The 19,477-nt window shown below is 37.6% G+C and overlaps 1 protein-coding gene across 1 annotated transcript; it reads right to left on the reverse strand.

The window, feature by feature from the left end:
- Positions 1-1,123: 1,123 nt before the first annotated feature.
- LOC135477582 (beta-galactosidase-like) lies at positions 1,124-18,178 on the reverse strand. The gene is made up of 17 exons (XM_064757738.1): positions 18,104-18,178; positions 17,320-17,489; positions 15,593-15,743; positions 14,326-14,389; positions 13,405-13,499; positions 12,542-12,725; positions 11,156-11,214; positions 10,382-10,503; positions 9,654-9,694; positions 8,376-8,491; positions 7,189-7,263; positions 6,600-6,695; positions 5,746-5,850; positions 4,790-4,924; positions 4,006-4,112; positions 3,190-3,328; positions 1,124-2,214 (listed from the first exon to the last, which is right to left on the reverse strand). Exons 1-17 carry the CDS (start codon positions 18,173-18,175, stop codon positions 1,939-1,941), a joined length of 2,007 nt encoding a protein of 668 aa, XP_064613808.1. The 5' UTR covers positions 18,176-18,178; the 3' UTR covers positions 1,124-1,938.
- Between the last annotated feature and the right edge of the window lie 1,299 nt (positions 18,179-19,477).

Consider the following 19,477-nt stretch of genomic DNA (forward strand, 5'->3'; position numbering starts at 1 on the left):
ATCTGAGTCTACATGTACTTTCTGCCAAATTACCTGGTGATTCAGTGACCTTTCTTCATTATCAGTTCTCAATTTCTAAATGTCAATTAGATCATGCTTTAATAAATTAATAGAAAGCTAAAATATGAAGTAAGGTTCAAAATAAAGACAACTGCGTACATATACTTTCACTTATTTTTTCAGATTTTTTTTAAAGAGTGTTTAAAGGCATTCAAATATTTGAAAACTATGGTGGGTTTGCATCAGCCATACTGACAGCATCTAGGAACTCTTGACGTCACATCACCTCTTTTCGACATGATTTCAGTAATCTTTCATTCATGGGTAAAAACATTCAGTCTCGTGATTAGAGTTGGATAAACTTCATGTGACATAAAGAGTTCCAAACCTCTGAGAGTATGGTCCATAAAGCCTATCTTAGAAGTCAAATGTCTGAGTGCCTTTTGCCTCTTTTCACAAAAATCTAGATAAATAAATGAAAGTATACTTATGCATAGTTTTACATAATCTACTGAGTGATCGACTTTTAGAGGCCTTTCCCTTTAAAGCCAATCTAAACCCTTGTTTTTATTTATTTATTTATTTACTTGATTGATGTTTTAGGCCCTATTCAAGAATATTTTACTTCTCCATATCAGGATTATGGTGGGAGGAAACCGGACAGGGCCTGGTGGAAACACCCCTTGTTTTTACCAATTCCATGACAAATTTCACTTTGACTGGCCTTTCATTTCATTAAGGTTTCTAAATTATACTGGATATGTCATATCATCAGCCTTGCAAACTGTTCCAAATGAGTGAAATAAAATTTATGCCAAACACAACAGTAAATGAATTTCTTTTACCACAGTCACCATTTCTAAATAATTTGACAAAATTTAAATACATGACTGTAATGTCTAAGTTTTAGGCCGCATTGATACCCCTTACTGGTTATGTAACATGAGCTAGTCCGACTCCATGGGGACTAGCAGGGAGTCCGCCATCATGAAAAGAAGCCTGAATACAGCCGTCATTGTGTGCCACTAAACAAACTGTTTTTATATGTCTATGCACAAATAATTAAGACATTATAATGATTTCATACATTTATTTCACACAGACAATAAACTCAATACCCCAATACACTGAAAGCCCATCATTGTATAATTAATGAAATACAGACAACATAATCTTACAAACTGAAACATTTGCATGTCGACAAATAATGACAATATGACATGTTATAACTTTACAGTCTTACAAGATGCTATTCTTCATATACATGTACATATAAAAAGGCAGGCCTAGTCACATTATTCCACCGCAAACTGAAGAAAAGATTTTGATTTTTATGTTGAAATTCTTAAACCTTGCTCAATCTTTCTTAAAATTCTAAAATATTTCATTTTTCTTCCAACAGGTACCTTAGGCCTAAGCCCTACCACAATTTGACAAGAAGAGAGATATTGAATTTAGTATTTAAATTCAGCATAATTTGATGTATAACAATTTAACCCCCAATACATTTCATGAATTACATCTTTATATGAAATAAGGAATAAATAATTTTAGCCAAAAAAAAAACAATATAATAAATTTGGAAACGAACAACAGGAATTTGTATTTGATGTACCATTAAACATTCAGTCACAACAGTCACTGTTCAACAACAACATAAAAACAAAACAAATCAATACAAAACCATATAACAATTATTAAAAAAACTTACTTTTATTCCTTAATCACAGGAATCAAGTCCCTGTAATATTTTCAACAGTTTTAAAACAAAAATTTAACAAAAAATATAAAAAATGTCTTAATAATCTTAGGTTCAAAAGTGTACCCACCTCTATGCATGGCGATGGACAGCCATCGACGCCATGATGTAAACATAGTTTGAAATGGTCTGAAACAATTGTTTTTTAAGTGTAGAAAGACCTAAAACAGTCATAATCATCAGTGTTCTCTGTTCCAATCAAATGCCCACGAGTATTTTTTCTTTGACGACTCTGATAAGGTGCCACTGACTTTTTTGTCCAGGAATGGTTTATCTACGAATGTCACAGAACAGTCTAAAGAATCTGCACAAGGTGCATTTTCCACCTCAAACAATACGACTGTATTGGACTCCGGATATGGTTTGAGTACAGATTTTGGGACGAAGAGCGTGACCTGAGGCCCACGGGTCGGCCAGTATCGACCCAGGTTAAATCCATTAATAAAGGCATGTCCCTGTGAAAAGAACAAACGAAAAATTGAAAAGAAGGATCAAAGACAGCTTCTTAATTTGGATGCCTTCTTCAACTTCACCCTCTGGATTAGCATACCATGAAATTGTTAAAATACATCCAAAATTAGTCTACACATGCAATTTAATAATGTGGCGACTGAGGTACTGGACCAGCAAGGATATTACCTCAGATTGATTCAGTAATTTCACACATTTCCAGCATTGAATTAATCAAGATAAATATATCATTGCTCTGTCATTTTAATTTGGTCATTTACAGCTGTAATTCTGGGAACCAATTAATAAGGGTATGAAGAAAACTGCCTGCATGTGATTTTGTGCTCACACCAGAACCAGTCGCAATATATCAACCAGTCTTTGTGCTTATCCCTGAAGGCTGAAGTGATCGTATTTCAGGCCAAAGTATAGAAAACACATTCCATGACTTTATTTGAAAATTCAAATATTTCAGGTTTTACTCTATGCTCAAAAGCAATCCATTCACATCACTCGAGTTAATGGGTAGAGGAAACCTTAAAATCAAGGCCCAATAGTAACCAAAATGGTTTGGTAAATTTCAATTAAGTACGTATGTGCTTAAGTTGTATGGGCATTGCTTGCTGATTGCTTAAGCTGTATGGGCATTGCTTGTTGATTGCTTAAGCTGTATGGCCATTGTTTGCTGATTGCTGAAGCTGTATGGGCATTGCTTGCTGATTGCTTAAGCTGTATGGGCATTGCCTGCTGATTGCTTAAGCTGTATGGGCATTGCTTGCTGATTGCTTAAGCTGTATGGGCATTGCTTGTTGATTGTTTCAGCTGTATGGGCATTGCTTGCTGATTGCTTCAGCTGTATGGGCATTGCTTGATGATTTCAAATATGATTTTCATATTTGTTTGTTTTGTCTTTTGTCACCATTTTTTCTTCCACTGACTGAAGTTATCCTTTACACTGATCACAAATACAGTGGACTTACCTTTGAAAATGGCCGGGGGTCTAAGAATGTGTCAACAGGCATCTGAGTACCCGGGACATCAAAACTGCCCATCCAAAATGATGGCTTATACTGGATATATTTCACGGGCGACTTGTTCATCAGCTCAACTGGCCTCAACCTACAAGACAGGCAAAACCAAAATAAAGCAATCATTAAAAGTGTACCATACTGATCTAACAGTTTATTATTTATTATTTAATTTATTTCAATCAGTGCTTTTTTTTCTCTTTAATATGCATCTACAGTCATCTTCACAAAATTTCATAAATAAAACTTCTTTTGATGCAGAAAACTTATGGCCAGGTGGGAGGAAATCATGCTCTGAAATTTACGACTCTCCACAGATTGCTGGTAGACCTTCTCACATATGGCCGCACAGCAAGCCAGCATGAGACCTGAACTCACAGCAACTGCACTGGAGAGAGGCTCCTTTGTCATTGTTGCTGAGGCACTAACCACCTCGGCCACGGATGCTCGCCCCCTCCCCTCCCCCCCAAACTCCTGCGAACACAAATTTGACTTGAGTCTCATGCCTTGCTGTAGTATGAGCCAAGTTATATCAATACACGTATAATACAGAAAAGTCACAAATCTTTGTATTGCAGAACTGGCATGGGCCAAATTCACTGAAAACTGCCTCTGCAATTCCATATAATACAACCTTCAAGCAAATGGTTTACTGTTTTTGTCAATAAATGTAAAAATGAGCAATTGATTTATGTTTAATAATTTCAATTCATGGCCATTTGTGTTTTAAATGTCTTTTTATAGCAAACAAACTTCCTCAGATCTTACTTGGAGGGAACATCATCTGTTGAGTTGACGACCATGTCCACATACAGTGGATACATCTCCCAGTCTTCCAGCAACTTTCCACCCAAAGTTACGTTACAAATCAGACCCTGGAACCAAAGGAAACAGTTAACCATCTCTAGACAGAAGTTTATGTCACACAATCCTATATGTTCACATCTGTACTTCTTTTGTCAGCAAGAAAACACACAAAGCCATCTTATAATCATTTATTTATTTGACTGATGTTTTACGCCATACTCAAGAATACCGGGCCGATCCAGGGGGAAACGCATGGTCATCCACAGGTTGCTGCAAGACCTTCCGACTCATGACTGGAGACAAAGTCAGCATGAGCAGGACATGAACTCACAGTGATCACATTGGATAGAGGCTCCTGAGTCATTGCAATTTGATCTTCCCCACAGATTTTTGACAGCTACATGCATGTACATATCAATGATGACGTCCTGACTGCAGGCTACTTTATGTCCAGATTGACCGCTGGGATCTTCAGAAAACTGTACTTTAAAACCGTTTTTACCCCCCTCCCCCGCCCAACACACACAGACACACTAAAGGCTGCTGAGAATTTTTTCTATACTGTTATACATTATTACCCATCCGCAACTGCATATTAAGAAATAAACACGAAACCCTTTCATGTATCCTCTCAACACCTGTGAAATATGTTCCCTTTGGCCTTATGAATTAGATATATTATGGTTTATGTGGATAACACCTAACTTTATACAGTCTTATACAGAACACACATCAGTTATAATACCTTGCTGTTGTTGACCATAGCAGACCCAAAATTAATATGGCCTAGATTTTCCACAATGATAGTTAGGGCATCCCCCTCTCGGGCAGTCACTGTGATGTTCGTCACGTTATCACGCGTAGCGATTCCTTGGAACATCTGCAAGATCGATTCAAGAACATTCTCTCCTTTCTGCTATTCAGTTAACACATGATTTTATTTACTCATTTATTTGATAATGTAATCATTTATTTATTTGATTGGTGTTTTACGCCGTACTCTAGAATATTTCACTTATACAACGGCAGCCAGCATTATGGTGGGAGGAAACCGGCCAGAGCACCGGCAAAACCTACAACCATCCACAGGTTGCTGCAGACCTACCCACATACAACTGTGGAGGAAACCAGCATGAGCTGGATTTGAACTCACAGCGACCACACTGGTGAGAGGCTCAAGGGTCATTGCACCACACTGGCCATTGTTCTCATGTCTGAGGTTAGCTCAAGTTGCACCTTTATGGCAGGAAGTTTGTCAAGCACCACACAAAGTGTAATGGTTTCCTCAGGGTTCCTTCATCCATAAAAAGTCATATAAATAAAATTACCTTAAACATTTTGCCTCAAAGGTACTAATACAGATTCTAATAAACTTTGCCTTTGGACTGAAAACTTACATTTTTCAAGCGAAGATATCAAAATAACCCTCAAAAGCCCCTTACTAAGATCAATGGAGCTCTTAAACTCTGGGAAAAACAAGTCACTCAGTCACAGAATACAGTGTATTCTTCAAAATACCAATAGAGTAAATAGATTTATGCCAGGGTCTATGATATCTGCAGCAAGATTTATCCAGAATAAAGAAAATCAAAACTATGTGTTGTGTATCATACCGTACAGCACAACTGATTTTACCTTAAAAAAACAAGGTTATTAAGAGATTGAATAGGTTTAGGAAATTAGATGAAACCAGACACTCACGGATCCCACATAGACGTAACCACGATCCCGCACACAGTCCAATGCAAGCACAGCTGATGTGAAGTTAGAAGTCAATATGGTCCTGTATTGGATGTAGACGTATGTCTGAAAAACAAGGGAGGTAACTGATGGAAAAAAAACAAGGGAGATAACTGACGGAAAAAAACAATATCAAATCATGCATATCATGTTTTTTATGAGCTGATTTTATTAACAAATATTGAGTTTAACCTAAGACAAATCACAACTTTGGTATACCCAATCGAATCAAACAGAGAATTCCCACCAATTTTTTTGAAAATGCTGGTACATTTATTCAAACTTAAATTTGCATTTGCATTTAACTGGCTGTTTATATCAAATTGCTCCATCAGCTATATTTATGATCAATCTGGTCATTAATGACACAATATCCTACACACTTGTATAAATCAACATCTATTCCTATAGTGCCAGCATGTTCAAGTTTCTGTAGTACCTTGATTCCTCAACCATTTCGCATATAAAAGAGCAACTTCAGTGAAATATATGCACATTTTTAATTTGCTTTTGGGGACAAAACTACATCGATCTGATTTGCCAGTTTCAGGGCTCCACAAAAAGTATAATTTCATCAACACATAAAACTGTCTTCAGAATATTCTTGAATAAACACCTTGCAAACATGCGAAGAGGTTGAAGAATTACAGTACAATGCATGTTCAAGTTGATGAACACTATGAACTGTGTTGAAAAAAATGTCTGGCAATCTGACTTGTGACGGACTAACAGACTAACAGACCGAGGCCGGCAGACAAGGTGTAAACCTATGCTCTACTTCAATATTGGTAGGGGCTAATAACTTTAGTGGTTACCTCTCCTGTCCCTACTTGCTCCAGAGTCAAAGGATACCGTGATTTGACTGGCTGACCAAAACTCCCAGCAGCGATGGCCTCAGCTAATGACATTTGCTGAAATCAAAAGTGAAAGTGAACGTATCTTGATCTGTGCCATGACCTTATTCTTTTTCTAACAGACTTTACGGACAAAGATAACCTAATAATTTTGCTGACTTTCTCCATGCATAAAGTATAAGATGAATGACCGGATTCAGAAAAATGCATTTTTTTTTTAAATCTTCTCCCATTATGTGCTTTAAAATTACTCACAATCAAAAAAAAAACAACAAAAACATTAACTTGCAATTGATTGAATGTCATTTTGTAAAAAACAAACAAGTACAAGGTTACAGACATACAAGGTCAAAGACAAAAAAGGTATCGTATTATAAATATGTATTAAATTGAAACATCGCACAAGTAAAAATGAAGTTAAACATCAAGTGTAGTTTTGCTTTAAGGGGTCAAAAAGAACCACAAAATGCAGGACTTTGTGTTTCTTGTGCTTCCATAGAGTTCAAATAACGATGCCAAAATGATCTGAAGTTGGATCAGATTTACTTACAAACTCCATATGCACTTTCCCATAGTAGCCTTTGGTTGTGGATGGAGGGATTGGTACAGATGGGATTTTCCTGTACTGAAATCCAGGGAAATAAAACAAAAACGAAAATACATGGGAGCATACCTTAGTTCAGTTGGAAAAACTTTAAACATCACATGAAAAGGAGGTCTGGCGCAACCTGCAGATGGTCGAGGGTTTTACCCGGGCTTTGCCTGGTTTCCTCCAACCATAACTCTGGTTGCCGTCATATAAGTGAAATGTTCTTGAGTATGCCGTAAAACACCAATCAAATAAATAAATAAATTACTAGTAAAGGTACTCTAACACCATGAACACTATTGGGCTCTTTCCCTACAAACCTAAGTTGTTTTGACAGCTATCACTGTTGATATTACTGCTGGTCACTTCATTTCCTGACTGACAACTGTGTATTTTTAAACTGTAGTTTTAAGAAGAAAGCACAAAATCTGTTGTTTTTTTTACTTTCATATGTTAGGATGCATCTTAAACTTCATATTAAAAAAATATAAACCAATCATTTATTTAAACAAAAATATCATTTAATTCAACTCAGTTTGCTTTTGTCTTTGATTCCTGATCATGTAAGGGATATTACACTTTATTACATTTTATTACAATTTACCAACATAAATGTCATAAAATAATAGTTAAGGGGTTACAACATTTTTCCAGTGGGGTATCATCATACCTTTCAAGCAAACATGATCTAGGATCAATAGAGCTCCCATAATCAAGCCAAATCGGAGCCTTGTCATAGGTGAAATTTTAATTGGGTAGTTTCAAGTTTGAGCTCTTTAATGGCTAAATTTAGGTACAAAAAGCCCTACTGTATCATGTTTCTTGTCAAAAATGTTAGGCAACTGTTATTATTGATCACATTTACTAAAATATAGGCGTTCAGAAAAACTTTCACAAAAGGTAATTTAGAGTACACAAACACATGGAGAAAATTGAGAAACTGAATGTTTTTGAAGTTCCTAACAGAAAAGAGGTGTCATTTGTTCCTCTGGAACATGGCAAGATAATCGATAGGTAAACTAATGTCAACAAAGCTTGGCTGAGATTTTTCCTACGTCACAAAGAGTCTGAACTTGAAACTCCGCTATTCATTCACAATAAATAAATAAATAAATTAACAAATAACGGATACAGTGTCTGCGTCTTACTCTAGAAATCACATCTCGTATCTGCTTGTACTTCTCTGTGATGTCACCAGCCTCTGTTAATGGAGCGTCATAGTCGTAGCTCGTGATGTGGGACTGTATCGGAGAGTAATTGGCACCTAGAGAGAGGAGAGAGTCAAGGACTGTATCGGACAGTAATTGGCACCTAGAGAGAGGAGAGAGTCAAGGACTGTATCGGAGAGTAATTGGCACCTAGAGAGAGGAGAGAGTCAAGGACTGTATCGGAGTGTAATTGGCACCTAGAGAGAGGAGAGAGTCAAGGACTGTATCGGAGAGTAATTGGCACCTAGAGAGAGGAGAGAGTCAAGGACTGTATCGGAGAGTAATTGGCACCTAGAGAGAGGAGAGAGTCAAGGACTGTATCGGAAAGTAATTGGCACCTAGAGAGAGGAGAGAGTCAAGGACTGTATCGGACAGTAATTGGCACCTAGAGAGAGGAGAGAGTCAAGGACTGTATCGGAGAGTAATTGGCACCTAGAGAGAGGAGCGAGTCAAGGACTGTATCGGAGAGTAAATGGCACCTAGAGAGAGGAGCGAGTCAAGGACTGTATCGGAGAGTAATTGGCACCTAGAGAGAGGAGAGAGTCAAGGACTGTATCGGAGAGTAATTGGCACCTAGAGAGAGGAGAGAGTCAAGGACTGTATCGGAGAGTAATTGGCACCTAGAGAGAGGAGAGAGTCAAGGACTGTAACGGAGAGTAATTGGCACCTAGAGAGAGGAGAGAGTCAAGGACTGTATCGGAGAGTAATTGGCACCTAGAGAGAGGAGAGAGTCAAGATTTGCACAGTTACCTACTGCACATAACCCTGCATGGGGATGTAGGTTCAATACCAACATGGGTCACGATAAAGAATTCAAAACTTAGTGTGCATACAATGAAAGAAATGTCCAATTATTAGATTACCAAAATGCTGCGTTTAAGCTTCCAACAAATTCTCTACATACATCGAGCATGTACCAATAAAATGCTCGAGAGTCCAGATGCACGTCAATGTTAACAGACGTAAGGTCATGTATGTCTAATTCGTGAACCTTTTCAACCTCCTCTGCAACCAATGTTTTGAAACATTCTCAGAGAACAATGGAGTAAGGGGAAATAATTTTCAATAGCCTCATGAAGCATCTTCAGTCACACAAACAAATAATTTTTAGTGTCATTTTCATTATAACTGTATGCAAAAATTCCACTGCTAAAAAAAGAGCTTTAGTGTTTGAAAAGGTTGAAGATTTACAGTACATACAATTCCAGAAACACCTACCATTTGTGTAGCCAAAATTAGTGCCACCATGGTACATATATCTGAAAGACAAAAATTGACTATACTGAAAATTCAATTTCGATTTTTGGTCACATTTTTTTTGAATTTATAATTCAACATTTTGAAGTTGTAAAGTTGTAGAAGATAAAAACAATCAGACCTTCTCTCCAGCTCATCTAAAGCATTGTTCTCAGTATCTGCCAATCAAACGTTTATGTCACCACCTACATGTTGACATCAGCTTCAGCCTTCAACACCACTTACATGTTGACATCAGCTTCAGCCTTCAACACCACCTACATGTTGACATTAGCCTCACCCATGACAACCACTTACATGTTGACACCAGCCTCACCTTTGTCACCACCTACATGCTGACATCAGCTTCAGCCTTCAACACCACCTACATGTTGACATTAGCCTCACCCATGACAACCACTTACATGTTGACACCAGCCTCACCTTTGTCACCACCTACATGCTGACATCAGCTTCAGCCTTCAACACCACCTACATGTTGACATTGGCCTCAGCCTTGACAACCACTTACATGTTGACACCAGCCTCACCTTCGTCACCACCTACATGATGACATCAGCTTCAGCCTTCAACACCACCTACATGTTGACATTGGCCTCAGCCTTGACAACCACTTACATGTTGACACCAGCCTCACCTTCGTCACCACCTACATGATGACATCAGCTTCAGCCTTCAACACCACTTACATGTTGACATTGGCCTCCGCTTGTAACATCAGATCCAAAGAATAGGCAAACGCGGAGCCGTTGACTCGGGCAAACTCTTGACCCCAGTGGTCAAGCCAGCCTGCATAAAACTCTGAGCACACCTGAAAAAAGGTTATTAAATGGTTCAGACATTAGTTTCAAAATCTGTGTTTCTGGCAGGGGCCAGAAGGTGATAAATAAGATGAAGTTAAATGACCTGAAATGCTGATTTTTTACAAATTCCTAAAGTTTAAGGTATTACAGGGGACTGAAACTATCAGAATTGTAATCGTAATGGTTCGACATATTCTGATTACTTTTCCAGAAAGAATTTCTGACTTTATTTTCATTTCTTTTTTAATGGTAAAATCTTATTCAAGGTCTAAGGTTTAAATGTGTTTTCTTTTCACCTCAACGACTGAAGTGTTTGCTAACGAATAGCTTATATCAGCTATGACATCACTGCAAAAATATCAATTATATTTTTTAAAAACTTTCACAAAAACCTTTTGAAGGTCAAGTGCTAGTATTGTATTTAAGAAATAAAGGGTTGTATTTTTTGCAGTAAAATGCCTGAGATATATGTATGCCGAAAATATATACATGTACAGGAATGGCCACTTTTCTGGCTATATCTCAGGCATTTTAATACGACTAAAAGCAAACATTTGTTTCTATTTTAACACACCCAAATTTCACCAAATTTTAATCATTCGTTGTATCTTGAATCCGTTCGTTTACAAAACCACCAACTCTGTACCTTTTTATACTTACCAAAGGCCCTTTTGGTTCAAACTTCCTTTGACTGATTTTAAAAACACCAGCAGGGTTTACTGTCCAACAAGAGAAAGAAAAAGACTGTATAAAAGAACACTTTTGATCAAATGCATATATGAATGGATAAATCATAACATATAAACCTTACAAATCATACTAGCACCTTTTTACATTTGTGATGTTACGTAAACAAGATATTGCATTTCAAATTTAGCTTGAGATTTTAAAAAAATTAAGCACTGCCATATCTGTATTATCAGTTTTAATCAATCATGTACTAATCAATTACCATTTCATATAACAGGAACGAAACTGTTTCCCCTGATGTCATGCAAAACCTGTTTGGCCCGTAGTCACATGCGCATGGCTGTGGTATGCGCGATGCAGTATTGTGCTTCCAGTTACTCTAACATGGTGTATCATATGGCCTCATACTCAATTCATGATTATAAGTCGATTTATGCAATTACCACGAAAAATTGTCGTCTCTGTTCAGGCCTCTTAATGTTTCCACCCTTTACTTTCAAATTTCGATGGAGAATTTCTGCTCAATTTAATTTTGAAAAAACAACAGTGCATTACACTGAAAACCCCTCGACCATAGGTCAAAATGTTTTCAAGGAAATGGATGGATGGGCTGTTCAACTGATGGAGTGTTTGCTGGGAAATGATAGATGAATGAACAGACATATTGTCTCAGTCTGATTGTTCGGGCGATTGGTCAAGGAACACTAAAATTGATTTTTTTTTTTTTTTTTTTTTGATTGGTGTTTTACGCCATACTCAAGAATATTTCACTTATACGACGGCGGCCAGCATTATGGTGGGTGGAAACCGGGCAGAGCCCGGGGGAAACCCACGACCATCCGCAGGTTGCTGGCAGACCTTCTCACGTACGGCCGCCAGCATGAGCTGCACTAAAATTGAACAGGGCTCAGCTACATTCCTACATGTAGGTTATATGTTATGTTTGTTAAGTTATATTTGGTTACAAATTTCAACAGACGTCATGGTAAGATTAATGCCTTTCATACAATTTAACTTTAATGGCACCAAAGACCTTGAAAAAATGAGGTCAAGGTCACTGAAACTCTATACGCTTTTTCCTCATGACACATTGCAGATGTGGTGTAAGTTTGGTGAACTTCGAATAACTGATCAGGAGACATCGGGTAAACAAGAAAAAATGGATGCCCGACTACCAATACCGGCCGAGGGGTGAAAAAAAAAATGTTAATTTCATCAAGTTCATTTGAAATGTGATTTACACCCAAATCAATGTGAATTTTACTTCAATGGAAAAATGTCAGTTACGTAGGTTGAAATACTGAGGGCAAACACTCAGTATTGCTTCCATGTGGAAGTATATACCTGCCTACTTACATGAGATGCCGAAGTCCACTGTGGCGTAAAGCCCTTGCAGTGTTCCGCATTTTAAGTACGACACTCCAGCCCCATCTGTCGTGAATAAGACAATGTTGTCACCAAGGAGAGCCCGGAATTTCTTCTCTAGGTATCTCAAATAGTCATAGTCACAGGCGAAATAACTGCCATACTCATTTTCAACCTGGTGAAGAACAAGAAAACATAAAATAGTACAGCCTCATTTATGACATGATTAGGCAAATGCTAGAAGAGGTCAAGTTTTGGGTGGTGGTGCTTGGCAGGAGGCGAGATTGTCTTTTTTTTTAACTTAAGAAACAATATTTATTTATTTACTTATTTGACTGGAGCTTTAGGACATACCCCCCCGGGTACTCAAGAATATTTCACTTACGAGTCAACCGCAGTATTACGGTGAGAGAAAAACTGGCAGAAGGACAAGAATTAGGAGGAAGTTGATACAAAGTATATAGGCCTATGTATGTATGCTTGAGGTTTACTGTCATACTTAACAATTTTTCAGTCATATGATGATGAGGAGTCATTAGGTGTGCGTACATAAACTGTTGTGTTCCTGTGGCAAGGTGAGTCCATGGTGTCAATGTGCTGCCGCCACTGAAGTATCATGCCTAAGACACCAGACATGACACCCCAAACCAGTCTCATTATACTTGACAGCGGGTTAACCAGTTCTATTTCCTTGCTCTAACGTCTGAGTGCTGAGCGAGACAGCAACATGCACCGTATTTGAATTCTTTCGTATGACCCGACCAGATTGATACAAAGTAAACAGCATCACCATCAGGACATTAAAAGACTTCTGTAATTTTCTACCCTGTGTAACCACGGTTTGCTATAATTACCTGTACAGTGATGATGGGCCCTCCGTTACTGTACAGGTAAGGGCGGACAATGGGTAACAAGACATTCAGCCATCTGTCTACAGCCGCAATATAGTCTGCAGATAGAAAATATGAAGGAAAATATATGTCCACATTAAGCAAAGTAACTTTTTTTTACCATTACCGTTTCTTGATTTCATATTTTATAAAGAACAAGATAAACCTGACCCCCAACAGTGAAGAAGCTACATGTAAGAGCTGTAAATCACCCTCATCAATCTACCAGTCAACTAAGCAAAAGCAATTACATGAAAGTGTCAAATATAAGAATCATATCTAAGTGTCAAATTTCAGCATCATTAAAGTGTACGAACTAAGTTTCAAATCTAAACACTGCATCGAGTCAAATCTATTAAGCAGGATATCAAGGTGTCAAATCTTAAGCATATTGTATCAAAGTGTCAATCTAAGCATATCATATTAAAACTTCAAATGTATGAGTCCAAGCTAGGCCTCTAATCAAAGTGTTCAATCTAAGCACAAAATCAAAGTGCCAAATCAAAGCAGCATGTCAAAGAGTGAAATGTAAATGTAAATGTAAGTATCATAACAAATCATGAAATCTAAGCATCATGTCAAAGTGCCAAATCTAAGTAACAATCAAAATGTCAAATTTAAACATCATATCAATGTGTTAAATTTAAGTATAATATTACAGTGTCAAATATAAGCATAACATTAAAGTGTCAAATCTAAGCAGTATGTTAAAGTGTCAAACCTAAGCAATATATCAAAATTTCAAATTAAAGCCTTAAATCAAAGTGCAAAACAACATAAAAACAACAAAAGCATACACATACATAGTAGTTAAGTTAATAAGAGTATGATGAGAGTCATGCAAAAGAGAAGCTATCACTTTCAATGTGACCCAACTGAACTCACCTCGGTCCATTGTCCTTACAACCATATTAGGCGAATCCTTCAACAGCCAAGCAGGCAGGCCACCCTGAACAAGGAATTATACTCATTGGGTTTATGCTGTAGGGTTTGTTCTGTATGGTTTATGCTGTATCCTGTGTCAAAGATCTACATGTAGTTTTTCAGCACTGAACAATGTCCTCCAATGTTCTCAGTTTATGGACTGAATATACTAGTCTGTCTTTTTATAAATTAATTATCTCAGTATTCAAAATGGTAAATTACAAAATCCTCTTTGGCTAAAATCTTAGGTCATGTCCTGTTCTTGAAATACATGTAATCCACTTTGAAATTCTGTCTGGAAAAAAATGTAACTGACTTCAACGTTGCACAATTCAGTTCTCGATTTACAAAGTCTTAACTTTATTTATTTATTTATTTATTTATTTATCTGATAGGTGTTGTACACCATACACAAGAATATTCCGCTTATACGATAGCTCCCAGCATTACAATGAGAGGACACCAAGCAAAGCTTGGGGGAAACCCCTATAAACTGCTTAAAATATCCTAGCTTTACAATATCAATGATTTATATCATAATCTTACAACATCAACACTAAACATCAGCATTCTCTGCACAGTGGGTTCCACACCTGTCATTGTTGGTATGATCACTACAGGCTATTTAATTTTCAGATTGACCACTGGGGCTTCCAGAAAAGTGTACTTTAATTTTTAGTCCCTGAAAAGGAAGGCTGAAAATGTTTTTTTTTTCGTACTGTTATATATTATTACCTGTCCTAAACTGCGTATTAGGAAATAAACACACACCGTTTCATGTATAACTGAACAACGTACAAGGCCGAGCATTACAAAAATAACAGTTAAGTGTTAAGCCAGGATTATAAATATGTTCTCTACGAGTAACTTAACTGACCCTCCAAGATAAAACACTAGTTTACAATGCAGTATTTTATTTGGTTTCAGATAGAACCTTTCTTTCCGTCCTCTCAATATTAATTTCTATAAAATCTTAATCTAAAAACCACTGATGACTTTGCCTATTTTAAATGATAGAGTTGTATTACAGCCAACAAAGAGTCTATTTAAGGATAGCATTATATTATAGCTTTACCTTTAATAATAATAAGAAGTTTTTAAGCTTAAAAGGATAACAGCAAAACAACGTCCAAGCTTATTAAAGCATAATGACTCCTAATTTTTAACTCCTAATTTTACAAAAATAACAACTTACAATGCCCTAGGTTTTAATACCACAGCAACTTACAAAATCCCACTCAGCACAAATGTATGGTCCTGGCCTGAGAATGACAACCAGGCCTACATCTTGAGCAATTTGGAGAAACTGCTCAAGATTTCTTTTTCCAGTAAAGTCATAATTCCCTGGAGTCAGCTCATGGAAATTCCAGGGCACATACCTGAAATTGAAAGTACAAAAGCCCATCGAAAAACTGATGTGGATTTTATTGTGAGAACTAATTTTGAAAACATAATCTCCTTGGTGGGGCCTCGGTGGCTCAGTTGGTTAGAGCGCTAACGCAGCATAATGACCCAGGAGTCACTCACCAATGCAGTCACTGTGAGTTCAAGTCCAGCTCATGCTGGCTTCCTCTCCGGCCATACGTGGGAAGGTCTCCCAGCAAACCTGCAGATGGTCGTGGGTTTCCCCCGGGCCCTGCTCAGTTTCCTCCCACCATAATGCTGGCTGCTGTCGTACAAGTGAAATATTCTTGTGCAAAACACCAACAAAATAAATAAAAAAATAATCTCATTGGTCAAGGGCTTGTGTCAACAGCAAGTCCACCACTTTCTGCATGTTTCGCCAGTCAATTCAAGAGGATGCATGAAGCAAAAATTATACTGAACACTACCTAGTACTATTAAAAACACAAAAAAGGAAGGCTGACATGGAATAGTTTCCACAATATATCAAGATTTGCCTATTAATTACATGCATCTATTCTCAAATTTTTCGGTGCTATTTGGGGTTACAACTTGGAGCTTAAAATAATGCTATAGCTCAGAGTATAGTTGCTTTTGATTTCAAGTTGATACATGTGTTTTGGCATAGTTTACCTACATGCAAATGATGGTGTTCAGTGTCGGGGGTAGAGCCCAGTATATTTTTTTAATTTATTTATTTGACTGATGTTTGATGCCATGATCAAAGAAGTTTTCACTTATACAATGGTGGTACCTGGGATATTTATTTATTTACTTATTTGATTGCTGTTTTAATGCCATGATCGAGAATTTTTGACTTAAATATGATGGTGCTCAGGTTCGCCATTCATGGGTGAATCACCCGCATTTTCAACGTACATGACAAACCTCCCAACTTTAAGCTGAAGTTCAGACAGCAAGAGCAGGATTTGAACACCTGATCTCGTTGGTAAAGGGTCAGGTACAGCAAACCCTGAATAAATCATTCATGTAAAAAATGCCAGGTCACTTAGATGCTTTAGTACCACAGCCCTGAGAACAGAGGAGACCTAGGAAGCTCAAAAATGACCTGTCTGAGATTGGGGTTGAACCAAACCTGGTGTCTCCGTCAGGCAATTCAACCACCACTTCAATGCTGACCATTTCTATGGCTTAATTGTTAGAGTGTTAACCTCCAAGGCATGAGACCTGGGATAAAACCTTGGTTGGGTCATACCAAAAGCTTTAAAGAGTGGTACTTGTTGATGCCTTGCTTGACGCACAGCACCACGAGTTTAGAGCAAGGAAACAGGAATTTTTGGCCCAGTGTCAGTATAATGTGACCGGGTGGGGTGTCATGTCTGGTGTCTTTGGTATGATACTTCAGCACAAGCAGCATTTTGCCAGCTTGGACTCACCCTGCCATAAGAGGACACAGTGTATGTACACATACCTACTGACTCTTTGTCATCATATGAACAAAAAATATTTCAGTACGAAGTAAAACTCCACGCATATACACAAAAAACTGCAAAAATTCACAAGCAAAATAAATGTGCTAGCAATACTTACACTTGTACCGCATTGAGTCCACCCGCATACATCTTCTCCAGTCTGTCTCTCCAGTAGATCGGCGGTACACGGCTGTAGTGGATACTGCCAGAAATGTAGCGGAAAGGTTTGCCATCCTTGAGGAAGGTATCGTTATCATAATCTATTACAAAGGATCTCTCCCCTTCGACCTATAATATAAATTGCAATTTGTTCAAATCAATGGTCACCTTACTTTAAAACAAAAAAGTGTTATTATAAAATTCTATTTTATATTTAATACTATTTTTAAACCTATGTATTATCGCCACCAATGAAATCCCTCTGAGTTCAAGTCCAGCTAACGCTGACTTCCTCTCTCTCTTACTGTATGTGGGAAGGTCTATCAACATCCCGCGGATGGTCATGAGTTTCCTGCAGGCTCTGCCCAGTCACATCCCACCAGCTATAGATTCCAATCATTTCTAACACTGCCAGCTTAAATACAATTTTGACAGGTGAGTTTTGTCATGTTTTGAAGTCCTGTTCTACACATCATAAAACTTTCTGGTGTTGTGAAATTGTGACTGACAGCGCACGGTGTCCAAGATCATATTGTGACTCGCAATAAACAAAATTTTGTTTTTACAACACAACTTGTAAACGCAAACGGGCCGTGTTGTAGTTGTTGCAAAGTGCCGCTGCTCTTGGATAGGCTGGATATGCAGTCATTATTTGTTCCTTCACACTAAAAAACTACATCCACATTATCAGGAGCAGTGGCAAAATCACAGTAAGATGCTTCAAACTAATGCAAAATGCAAACCTTAAGTGCTGACACTGCCAAGATAACTAAAATCAGAAAGCCAACTGTTCCCGAAAAGCTTTCAATCGCCATTTTGTACCGCCTTCAGTCACACGAGCACAAGTCACATGACATATTCTTACAGGAGGTACCCTGCGGTGTATTTCAACGGTCGTAAAAACAGCCATAAATTATTGGTTCTCGCGTGCTTGGTGTCTCTACACCTGCGCATAAACGAAGCAAATTATTGCTCAGCTGTGTATTTATATTTCTAATTTACATTAGTTATATGAAAGCTTTGGTCACTTTTTAGATGTAGAAACTACCTTCAACGTCGGAGAATGCTGAAGTTACGATAAGTAATAGGAAAATACAGTAATATCGTTTTTGTTCAAATTGTGAAAAAATTGATCTGATTATCAGACTGAGAATTCTTTTTGAAATGTTTCATGCCCCGGTATTTTTAGCTCATATTCTTAACAGTATTTATCTTTTCAAAGGACTGTTTTGAAACATGTCCAGTTTTATCTAGTCAGGCCATGGAGGTAAATATGGACCTGTTTGGTCAGACTGTGTGTATTCTAAAATCATGTGCAATGTTTTGTTATGAACTTTTGTTACATTTGTCAGTTTGATTTTTAAACAATTTTGGCCGTATCTCGCTATGGTATGACTGAAATATTGCCGATGTGGCGTTAAACCAAAACCGTTCATTCATTCTATAACTGTATTAATCCCTGTATAGAGTATGTGCCCCGTAGTTATCGCGTTAATCGTGTGAAAAACCACAGCTGTATAATTTTACATGCGTATGCATACTCACCTGTGTTTGACGTAAATAAATTATATAGGAGAAAATGATAATCGTCATATGTACGCCAGGGCCCTCGATCGTTGTATGACTCGTGCAGTAAAAGCCTTACTCTCACAACACCAACAGGGATCAACCACTAGCCACAGTCTTATATCACCACATTGGGACTGTCCACAACAATGGTACATATCCGTCCTGCTAAACTGGGTATTATTTGGTATTATTATATTATATTATATTTGGGGTTTAGCGCGCCTTGGGTGACAGGATTTCGATGATATTTACTGTTTGGTATCTGTTGGTTTGTATTATATGTCAGTTATTATTTTATCATCTCCTCTTTCTAGTAGGATGTCAAAAAAGGCAATTCATGGTTCACTAGTTGCCATGGTAGACTGTGTAGCGTCATCAAGATCATTTAACACTTGGTGAAAGGATTTTAAATCTCCATGCAAGTTTACTGTTCCAAAGGATGAATCAGTCACGTGAATACCGTTTTAATGACTGTTTCACAGAATCTGAAGTTGGAACACTGAAATATTGCTGACAATTTTTATATAATTTGGTTTCTAAATAGCCCA

The sequence above is a fragment of the Liolophura sinensis genome, chromosome 11, assembly GCF_032854445.1.
Source record: "Liolophura sinensis isolate JHLJ2023 chromosome 11, CUHK_Ljap_v2, whole genome shotgun sequence".
Classification (NCBI taxonomy): Eukaryota; Metazoa; Mollusca; class Polyplacophora; order Chitonida; family Chitonidae; genus Liolophura; species Liolophura sinensis.